We start from the raw sequence: 11,613 nt of genomic DNA, 5'->3' as shown, positions 1-11,613 counted from the left end.
AAAATGGAATTGCGCTTGCTCTCTACAGTTCACAACCGTTGCAAACTAATCTACGAACAAACCTAATATTTTTTATGCCATCTGGTGATATTTTGGATATCAAAATCCCGCTTTCCAATTATTTCTCATTCTGAATCATCAACACACAAGATGTTCACTAAGGGCCGTCGATAGCTTTTCTTGCACTCGAGTCATAGCCCCAATTTGCTGCCCCAGCATAAGTCAACTTTGCAAACAGGGCCGTCGATAGAATAATTCGGAGAGTTGAAAAATGGAATGTTGAGAAGTATCTGTTCATCATTCGTAAAAAAAACAAAAAATTGCAGGTTCGTATTCAAAAATTTCAGTTCACAAGTCAGGTCGAAACTAACACTCGGTATATGAGATAAAGAAATTCTGAGCAGAAATTTCAATAGAGTGAAAAAAAAATTGAGTGAAGATCAATTGCAGCTGGAATTAATAGCGCAAAAATTTTATGGTTTACATTTTATGTTGAAAACAGATATTACAAAATTTTCATATCCACCAATCCTCATTCAGTTTCATCTCCCCTGAGCCTTTGTCTCTTACTTCACCACTCACCCTGTATGATTTTTGCATTTATCAAGGATGACTTTTCAATGGGATACTAAAATGTAGCCACACAATTGCCTTCGAAATAAGCTAGGGATTTGGAAACCTTGAATAGAATTAAAGAATCGTAGAAATAAATTCAATAGGTACGTACATTATCGGACAAGTTCTTTATCAAGTGAATCGATAAATAAAGCCAGACAGATTTTCAATAATAGATTACCGACAATGGAAAAAGATCGGTGTTTATATCCTGGTATTAGAGATCCTTTGAAATTACACATAGGTAAGCATTGATGATAAAATTCATTATTGTGTCGGTTAAAAAAAAATCTCACTCATCTGGCTTAAATACTTTCTCTATGTTATAAAGTCAACAGAGTGGTTTCGAATGTCGGCATAAATGCAACAAACATACGAAGAAATGTATCTTGTAAGGTAAACTGTTCATGGTATGATAACAATATCGAAGACATACAAAGAAAGAAATACCTCCACATTTTTATCAAACATACATGCATACACCCGTGCAATTCATAATTATGCTCTGCATATACGATTAAATTCTCTATTATCCGAAAGTCCACTTATCACTAGTTAGAATACAATGTAACAGCAGTTCCCAGATAAAATCAATTCATAAATAGAAGCAAAATATTTCGATCAGTCAGTGAACTCCCAACCGCGGTCAAAATGAGAACTCTAACTCTACTCGTTTTGTGTTGTCTCACAGCCGTTCAGTGTTGTCACAAAAAAAGGGAAACCTCTTCTTCCGAAGTGAGTGACGTTAATGATGAAACCAACGTCGCTGTCAAATCTAAGGAGCCCCTTTTCTTAACTCCCTACATCGAGCAAGGCTTCATTGAAGAAGGACGTCGAGCTGCTGAGGTTAATTCTGAGTTGTTTTTGAATACGACATCCTACAGTGGATTCTTCACGGTCAATTACACGTACAACAAGAATTTATTCGGATGGTTCATCCCTTCCAAGAATCCTGACGATCCTATCATGTTATGGCTTCAAGGTGGACCAGGTTTAACCTCCATGTTTGGGCTGTTCGCAGAAATGGGACCGTTTAAAATAGAAAACGACACTCTTGAACTGAGAGAAACTTCGTGGACCAACGCCCACAGTATTTTATACATCGATAATCCAGTAGGAACCGGTTATAGTTTCACGGAAGAGAAAGGTTTGGCACGTGACGAAGTCCAGGTGGCTGAGGAACTATATGAGGCTTTGAGGCAGTTTTTCCTGCTGTTTCCAGAGATACGTCAGAACGAGTTTTTCGTGGCTGGGGAGTCTTACGCTGGTAAATACGTCCCAGTGATTGCCCATGCCATTTTCAAGAAAAACGAGAATTTACCCGACTCTTTCAAGATCAATTTGAAGGGGGTGATAATTGGAAACGGATGGTTAGACCCGGTGAATCAGATGGATATTGGGGAATACGCTTTTCAACATGGTTTGGTGGATATAAACACGAAAACCACGATGGACCAATACAGAGACGAATCCATTGTCCTCTTGCGTCAAGGAAAGTTCGTAGAATCTACTCTGGTCCAGCGGAAAATATCCAGCCTGCTGAAGAACGCCAGCGGTTATGAAAACATGTACAATTACCTCTATCCAGGCAAACAGCAAACGGAAGCCATCATGACTAATTTCGTGCAAAAACCGGAGGTCAGAACAGCCATCCACGTGGGAAACTTGACGTTCAATCCTGACGAACCCGTGGACACAGCATTGCTAGGCGACGTGATGATATCCGTGGCAGATAAACTGATAGATCTGTTGGCCAATTTAAGGGTTCTGATTTATAGCGGACAATTGGATCTGGCCGTCCCTTATCCCACAACTGTCAATTACCTGCTAAATTTGAAATTCGACTCGGCCGAAGAATACAGAGTGGCGACTAGGGATATTTGGTACAGGGATGGAGGGATAGCGGGTTACGTCAAGCGGGCGGGAAATTTGACGGAAGTGATGGTTAGGAATGCTGGACATTTGGTGCCGTCGGATCAGCCGGAGGTTGCTTTCGATTTGATAAGGGCGTTCACCAGGAACGAAAATATTACGATATCGATTTAGCGAGAAACGCCTTGTGTGAACTAAGTGGAGATTTGTTATTTTACATCGTGAATGTCAACAAATACTTAATAAAATATTTGGTATTACGTATATATCATTTATTCCTCAAGTTCCATGTGATAACACAGGCCAACAAAATGAAAAAAAAAATTTGGTGCCGGAAATTTAACATCTGATTTTAGATGTTTTTAATGTGCTGATTCCAAAAATGCCACCAGATTTTTTCTATATGGTATATATTTTTTTCTGATAAAGGACATTATTGACAGTTCAAAACGTAGTTTGAAATGTGTTCTTTTACATAACGGTAACAAATATGGCTCAATTCCTATTGGTCATTCTACTACCATATGAAGGAAGAATATGAAACAATAGCATTAGTTTTGAGAAAAATTAAATACGAAGAACATCAGTGGTCAATTTGTGTTGATTTAAAAATTATTAACTTCCTCCTTGGACAGCAGAGTGGTTATACAAAATATCCTTGTTTCTTGTGCCTTTGGGACAGCAGAGCTAAAAATGAGTACTGGGTTAACAAAAATTGGCCTTCAAGAGATGTCATGATTCAAGGAATACAAAACGTGATCAACGAACCTTTGGTTTCAAGAGAAAAAATCTTACTTCCGCCCTTGCATATCAAGCTAGGCCTAATGAAGCAATTTGTGAAGGCTTTAAATCGAGATGGAAATTGTTTTGGGTATTTGTCACGTAAATTTCCTGGCATTAGCACGGAAAAACTAAAAGCTGGTATATTTGATGGTCCTCAAATAAGGCAACTTGTTAAAGATCCACAATTCACCACATCAATGAACGAGACTGAATCTAACGCTTGGAGTTCATTTGTTCAAGTAGTACAAAATTTTCTTGGCAATCATAAAGCAGAGAATTACGTAGAATTAGTGGAAACTATGCTTTCAAATTTTAATATTCTCGGCTGTAACATTAGTATAAAAGTTCACTACCTCCACAGCCACCTAGATCGTTTTCCAGAAATCTTATGTGATTGTAGTGAAGAACAGGGGGAAAGATTCCATCAGGATATTAAAACTATGGAAGATCGTTATCAAGGACGATGGGATAGCCACATGATGGCGGACTACTGCTGGAGCCTTCAGCGAGACTGCCCTAGTAAACTGCATTCTAGAAAATCGTATAAAAGAAAATTTTTATGTGATTAGTGACTAATGTAATTATGTAAATTAAGTTTTTGCAATAAATACTTAAATCCATGTGTCTTTGTTTTTTTTAACTGTCAATGGTAATATTATATATTATAACAGTTATAACGTAAATTATATACACAATTTTTTTAAAAAATCTCAAAACTAGATCTGATAGACAAAATCTGAGAACTTTTTTTCATTCTGCATCCAAAAATTACTCAGAAACAGTTAAAAAATCGCAGGCACCAAAATGTGTGTTGGCCTGTGTAATAGCACACAGTGAACATGTGATTGAAAAACAAATGAAAAAATCAAATTGAAATTGAAAAAGTTTAATTGAAATACAACAATTAGAAACTTGAATAATTACCTAATTTTCCCATAAATACTGTACATTCTCTAGTTCTTTTTTCCTGAGCACTTCAAATCCGAAAACGGTACCGGCCTCCCTAACGATACAAGTATATTTTATGGACTTCCAAGGGATGTTTATCACGAAATAGGAGGATGTTCCTGGAACAGTCTCCATCGAAACATAGGACATACTAGGGATGATCCATGGACATCCCTTGGCTGCCAAAAAGGACATATTTAGGACGTATCCTTCGGTATATACTGGAGACCCAGGTGATCACATTACAGAGCAGGTATATAGCAGAGATATATACAGTGTTCCTTGTTTTGTTACCTTAATATAGCATTCAGAGCACGAATATAGAACAGTTATATAGCAGCTATGCTCCTACAAGGAGAACATCTCCTTTCTGAAAGGAGAATAAATAGTTCGAACATGGATCATGCAAATATTTGTTTCATGGGAGATCCATATATATTACCTTCATGTGTTATGAGTATATTTTATGGACTTCCAAGGGATGTCTATCACGAAATAGGAGGATGTTCCTGGGACAGTCTCTATCGAAACATAGGACATACTAGGGATGATCCATGGACATCCCTTGGAAGCCAAAAAGGACATATTTAGGTATCCTTCGGTATATACTGGGGACCCAGGGTGATAACATTACAGAGCAGGTATATAGCAGAGATATATGCAGTGTTCCTTGTTTTGTTACCTTAATATAGCATTCAGAGCACGAATACAGAACTGTTATATAGCAGCTATGCTCCTATATGGAAAACATCTCCTTTCTGGAAGGAACATAAATAGTTCAAACATGGATCATGCAAATATTTGTTTCATGGGAGATCTATATATATTACCTTCATATGTTATGTATATTATGTTCCATTTGTTATGGGAGAACGCTCCAACAAAAACATGAAAAATTGTGGAAATTAATATGTATAAACTATTGCTATATTATTGAACTCGAATTTTAATTTTTCAAATAGTGTGTTTTTATCAACCATTGTTGAGAAGAAAATTCAAAAACATCTCACATCAGTTCGTTGTGGTATGTACACGAATGAACTCATGATCAAGAACAATATATTTTCATAAATTTCAGATTACAAAATTGATGTCTAAAGATTAGTGCACACGTTAATAGAATTTAAAAAAAAATACATTATGCAAACTGCTGGGTTCATGATGACAAGTCTTTGCACTTTCATGCATTCCATGAATTACGTGATTAATTAATCAATTTCGTTAATTAATTAAGGTAAAATTAGTTTTCAGAGAAATTGATATGCGTTGTGAAAATGGGAAGAATGCTATATGCATATCTTTCTGAAGAAAAGTTTTTCATTTATTTCTACAAATGATATTCATGCGACATGTGAGGAAATACCATATATCGCAATCTACATCAAACAGGACATTATTTATTCAAATATAATTTTTATATGCTGGATATAATAAAAACATAGCCTATTATGTTGGACAGGACTGCTGTAATAATACGAAAAATCATTTATTGAGCTACAGTTCGATATCCATAGCACTTTCTTTTCAATAAGTCTGTTTTCAGATTATTCATGAAAAAAGAGCTCGAGAATTTGTCATCCGTCTTCTTCTAGCTGCTATATAGTTCTCACAATCCTCCATATTTGTTTACGTTTTACAGCGCCCTCGACGGTAGTTATAGTTAGAACGTTCATGGTGCGAAGCTGTCTACGATCTCAAAATGATACATGATAAAGAACAATGTTACAAATATTTTACGTGGATATCATGTAGCGGGAACATGAAATTTACAAAATGTAGATGTAATTTGGATACAGCATAACAGCACAGGCACATCCCAAATATCGTATCACATACGTAATGGTTAGAGAAAAATAACACATCACAAAGTCCCCTAACGGCCGTTTCAAATAAACCTATCTATCCATTGTTTCACTTACTGAAGATAGAAAAACCATCTGATTTCGTTTCTATGATCTATCTGTAGATATATTTTAGAATTGTTACCAATCGTCAGTAAGTGAAACGATGGATAGATAGGTTTATTGAAAACGGCCGTTATAGATCTTCCAAGAAAACATAACAAGTATGTTACTGGTCACCTGGGGATGTACCAAGTACCACTTACAACATCCCAAAGATATCCCAAGGTATACTCTTACCAGAATGGTAAACCCCTAGGACATCCCCTGGCTGTTCCAGGGAATTTTTCCAATATTATAAGGACATCTGTGTGATTGCACTCCTTTGTGTTAGGTATACTACATCCGGACATCCGATTTACACGGAAAGGGCTAATAAAGGATTTCAAAGAAAAACACAACACATCACTTAATAATACATATATTGAAATAAAATATCAAAAACTAAATCTGAATGAACACAATACATATATTTTCATGAGTTGAGGTTGAAATCACTAATTCACTAATCAGTCCTATCACCCAGCGAACTCTCCACAATCTTGGGTGATGAAAATATAATATCTCGGCAATGATTTTTATTGCATTGCATTCAAATCAAAATGAAACCTTGATTCGACTCTTTGTCGTACTCCACGTGTTATTTCTTTCGTTTTTTTGAGGTTAAGTTTTGACTGTCTTGCTTTTATTGGAGGCGCAAACATAGTCCTACCAAAATAAATCGATTTCAAGCAAATAACCGGTAATTACCGCAGTTATTGGCACTTCACAACTTTTAACCTCACTTCAATAACCAGAAGTTTCCCATCTCTTTGCGGTAATCAGCGTTTCAAAATGATGACGTCGAAGGTCTAGTTCATGGGGATTACAGAGACATGAATGGGACAACTCGCAGGAATGAACTAGTGGGGATATCCCTACGAAATACTTATCAGGAGGATATCCCAATCATAACCTTGTACCGACGGTACACTTTGGGACATAAAAGGGACGTAGATTTTGAGTTATGAACAAGAATTGAAAATTTGTATTCAACGATTCTGAATATTCAACCAAGAACCTTTATTTCCATCAAAAAATCAACTATACAATTCCATTCGGTAATTCTCCCTTTCAATTTCCATCTCCCACATAAAAATACCGAAAAAAAAAAAGAATTCCGCCTCGGTTCAAATCACAGGCAGAAAGTGAATTAGCAGTACCAACCATCCGTGGAGAAAAGGGATGGCTTGTAATTTTTATCGACAGATCGCTTCATTCGCAGTCGAAACGTGAACTCGCAATCAAGAAGGCCGGTCACGAGTTGGGTCGCAGTATAAACTGAAAGCTAGCCATTCCTCTCGCCCCCGTCCCTTGGAAAAAAAGTTGCTTGCAGCAATTACGTCTTCATCCGCTTATCTCTCGACGCTCGCGACGCATTAACTGCGAAAATTGTTGAGTTATGGCGTGAGAAGAAAACGCTGACAATAAATTCACCTATACAGCCGAAATATCTCTGCAGGATATTATTTGATCTTCACTTGGTCTTCAGAAAATTCATTTGATTTTTACAAAAATTAGCACACCTATTAATGCAATAAAATAGTTATCGTTACAATTATTGTTTTGTAATATAACTACTTAACTAACTCATTCATTCATTGCTGTATCCCGTTGCCGGGAATGAATCTACAAAAAGACGAAAAAAGGGAAAAAACGAAAAGAAAAGAAAAAAAAAGGCAAAAAAAGGTGCGAACCGAGGTGCGAACAGACTTATAATTTTTCAGGGCTAATTGCGACTGTGTGCTCTCCTGTGACTGTAAAGACCCAACCGTGACCTACATATCCTACCACAATCCGGGCATGGATAGTCACCAACCAGATCTGGCCGCCGCTGTATCCTTCTCGAGTCTCCATTATAACTGTGTACCAAAGACCTCCACTGTGACCTGTCTAACGCTAGTTGTTCCCAGTTATGATTGGCATTAACTGATTTTAGGGATTGATGTAGTGTATCCTTAAACCGCTTATACTGGCCTCCTGGTTTCCGGGCTCCCTCAGTGAATTCGCCATATAGAGCTATTTTGGGGAGTCTTGTGTCTTGCATCCTCAGAATGTGGCCGCTCCATCTGAGTCGGGCCCTCGTTACTTGAGTCTCAATTGTTGTACAACTCGCGCGTTGCAAGACTTCTGCATTCGAAACTTTGTGGAACCATCTGATGTGCATTATCTGTCTTAGATGACGTTGTTGCGTTTGTTCAAGCTGTTTAATATGTCGCCTGTAGGGCGTCCAGCTTTCGCTTCCGTAAAGGAGCGTTGGGAGGACCACTGCTTTGTAAACAGCTGTCTTGGTCTTCAGATTGAGGTCGTGATTTTGAAACACTCTATCCTTTAGCTTCCAGAATGCCCGTGATGCCGAATTGATACGGTTGTGTATTTCCGTGTCAAGGTTAGCCCTAGTATTTATGAAGCTGTCCAAGTATTTGAACTGCTCGACCTGTTTTAGAGTTTCATTCTCCAGGCTGATATCTGTTGGAAGGCTTTCTGGCGGACTTACCAGAATTTTGGTTTTGTCGATATTGAGTCTAAGGCCTGAAGCTTCGTATATATGTTTATAGGTGTCCAACATTATCAGTAGATTCTCCGAGCTGCTAGCGATAAGTGAACAGTCGTCTGCATATTGAAGTCATAAAACAGTGATAAACTTGGTACTGGTTTTTGCTCTGAGGCGCTTCAGGTTAAACAGGCCTCCATCAAATCTGAATCTTATCCCAACACCTCTTACAGGCATACTCATGTCAGCAATCATCGACACAGCTATGGCGAAAATATTGAACAGTAAAGGCGCTTATACGCAGCCTTGTTTTATTCCAGAGTTGATTGAGAAATGGTCGGTTGTAGAACCATTATGCTGTATTCTAGCGGTGTTGTTGGTATGAAGGCTTTCACACACTGCTAAGAATTTTTCGGGTAATCCAAGACGTGCCATGATTTTCCATAGCGCCCTCCGATTCACCGAATCGAACGCCTTACTTAGATCGATGTAGGCTGTATAGATCCTTGATTGTTGTTCACGGGCCTTCTCTTGCAGCTGTTGCAGTGTGAAAATTAACTAACTAACTAAGCGTACCTCGATTTGGTCGAAAGCCGCACTGGGATTCAGGCAATAGTCTATAGTCTTAACTAACTATAACTAACATAACAGTAGATTCTTGAGGTTAAAAGAAATACTTTTTTCCTATACCATTTTTTCCGAATCGGCTCGGTTCAAAATATACAAGCTGTTGAAAAACCATAAAAATATTATTTTTCATTCAATCTCACACGCGGTTTCATCGAATGAAATGAATTTCGGAATATAGTTTTTATTCGTTTGATGAATCTTTTTCGAACACTAAATATCACCACGACCAGTTTTCTCATTAGGTACCATAAAAACAAAAATTAAAAGAACCCAACTCCAACTCTTGAAACCAAGTTGGACGCTATCTAATGAATATTTGAACGCATTCTTCATATTTTCTCGTATAATGCGCCGTTTTTGAGTTTTTTGATGATATCTGTGATATTCGGAAAATTGGGTACTTCTACTAGCTGAATACAACTCTGTTTGAAAGATCCCCAGATGTGTAGTGCCATAGATTAAGCTTGTTATTCTGAAGAGAATTTTGTTTCTCTAGGGGTGGCATAACTCGTTATGAAAACTTAAAATGGCTATATATTTTTAACAAGGCTGAATCGGAAAAAATGGTATGGGAAAAAAATGTCTCTTTTGACCTCAAGAATCTACTGTTGAAATATTTGTACGAGTCAAGGACTCACCCTGTATAACTGTGTTCGCATCACTGGAGTTATAAGAACGTGTGCAAATAGGGCAGTGGCGATCATTACTCGCATTTCTTTATCTTGTGAAGCGTGAAACCAATCGTTTTTCAGAATAATTTGCAATCGAAACCTGTAAAGAAACATTCAGAAATGTGACATAGCATTACATTCCGCAAATTTCATTTTTGCACTATAATACGCCATCCCATCGTGTGAGAATTGTCGAAGAAGCTCTGGAAATTTATGGTATTCTGTATTTGGCCCTGGCCACTTGATCACCAGATCTCAATCCCATTGAACACACTTAGGATCAGCTATGAAGAGCTTTGGATTCTCATTAACTAGCTCCACAATCCGCATACACTCCAAGAACTCGACTCTTACAGCAACTCTGGAGAGAAATTATTGATCATTGCTTGTTCCACATTGTGATCGAAAGCATTCATAGGCTGTGGTTAATGTTCGAGGAAGCCATTCTATTTACTGAACTTTATTTTTTTTCATTTTTTGAGCGAACCGATTCCGTGAGTAGTACAAATACTAAAAATAAATTTTTACCTGAAACTTATTAAGAAATGGACAATGGAATGAACTAGATAAGTGAGTAAACATTTAAATTTCTCGTATTTGAAAAACTTGTAGAAAAAAATGGAAAGTTTTGAAACAATCTTCGAATTTCTGAACTCCCTTACCTTTTGTGGGAAAGTATATGTGACATTTCTACTGGAATCACCGGTATAAACCGGTTGCAGAATTCTCTGCTCAGCAGAAATAGCAATTTACTTTGGGAGAAGCAAAAGTGGATTGGCGTAGAGATGACGCAAGATATGGCAGGGCGGTAGATTGTGATGATTTTATCGAAAATGGAGGAAGTTGGTAGAGTCTGCTTGAAAGAAATAATTATTTAACGGATTCACTGTCCTAGACAATTCCCCCTATATACAGTTCTAATTTTAGGTAGAGGTACTCTACAGTGTCCAAGGTACTCAACAAGCACAATATACAGCAATTGTACAGATACTGCATTACAGTGCCACCTGAATGCAGCACAGAAATTGCTGTATCTAAACTGCACAGTTGAATTGATAATTCTGCATTTTAAAAATGCATTATTTGATATACAGTTACTACACAGTTTCTCTATTGATAATACTGTATTTACAAATGCAGTTTCTGTTATACAGTCACTTCACAGTTTCTGTATTGACAATTCTTCTTTTTGAAAATGCATTTTTTGATATACAGTGACTGCACAGTTTCTGTATTTATAATTCTACATTTTAAGAATACGGTTTTTGATATACAGTTAGAAATATCCCTAGTATGGAACCAATTCGAAACTGGTTGTTGAGAAGGCAACTTGAAGAAGCGCATACTCTGTCCAGTTGTGACTCGATTCTGATCTGTAAAGAAACAAAGCTTTTATTCCATAGATAATGCATACCACTTGAACAACATATACCTAATGACTTGAGTTGAGATCCTAATCATCTTCAACATTGTTATGGGTTATCATTCAGAAAAGCATATATTCGCAGAGCAAACATGCATAGCACAAGCTTCGATTTCCATAAGCGTAATATGTCTATTTATTCAAAATACAAACATGGCATGTCAGCAATGGAAAGGAAAATAAACATAAACGTAAACGAAGAACAAATAATCCAATATCTAGTTATAATAAGCCATG

At 37.2% G+C, this 11,613-nt stretch overlaps 1 protein-coding gene across 1 annotated transcript; it reads left to right on the top strand.

Moving 5' to 3' along the window:
- The first annotated feature begins 1,231 nt into the window (after nucleotides 1-1,231).
- LOC123318637 (venom serine carboxypeptidase-like) lies at nucleotides 1,232-2,753 on the top strand. Its single transcript, XM_044905310.1, has one exon. It carries the CDS (start codon nucleotides 1,267-1,269, stop codon nucleotides 2,659-2,661), a length of 1,395 nt encoding a protein of 464 aa, XP_044761245.1. The 5' UTR covers nucleotides 1,232-1,266; the 3' UTR covers nucleotides 2,662-2,753.
- The last annotated feature ends 8,860 nt before the right edge of the window (nucleotides 2,754-11,613 follow it).

Source organism: Coccinella septempunctata, chromosome 8 (assembly GCF_907165205.1).
Source record: "Coccinella septempunctata chromosome 8, icCocSept1.1, whole genome shotgun sequence".
NCBI lineage: Eukaryota > Metazoa > Arthropoda > Insecta > Coleoptera > Coccinellidae > Coccinella > Coccinella septempunctata.
Note: the sequence above shows the minus strand (reverse complement) of the source record. Positions and strands in the feature narration are given on the sequence as shown.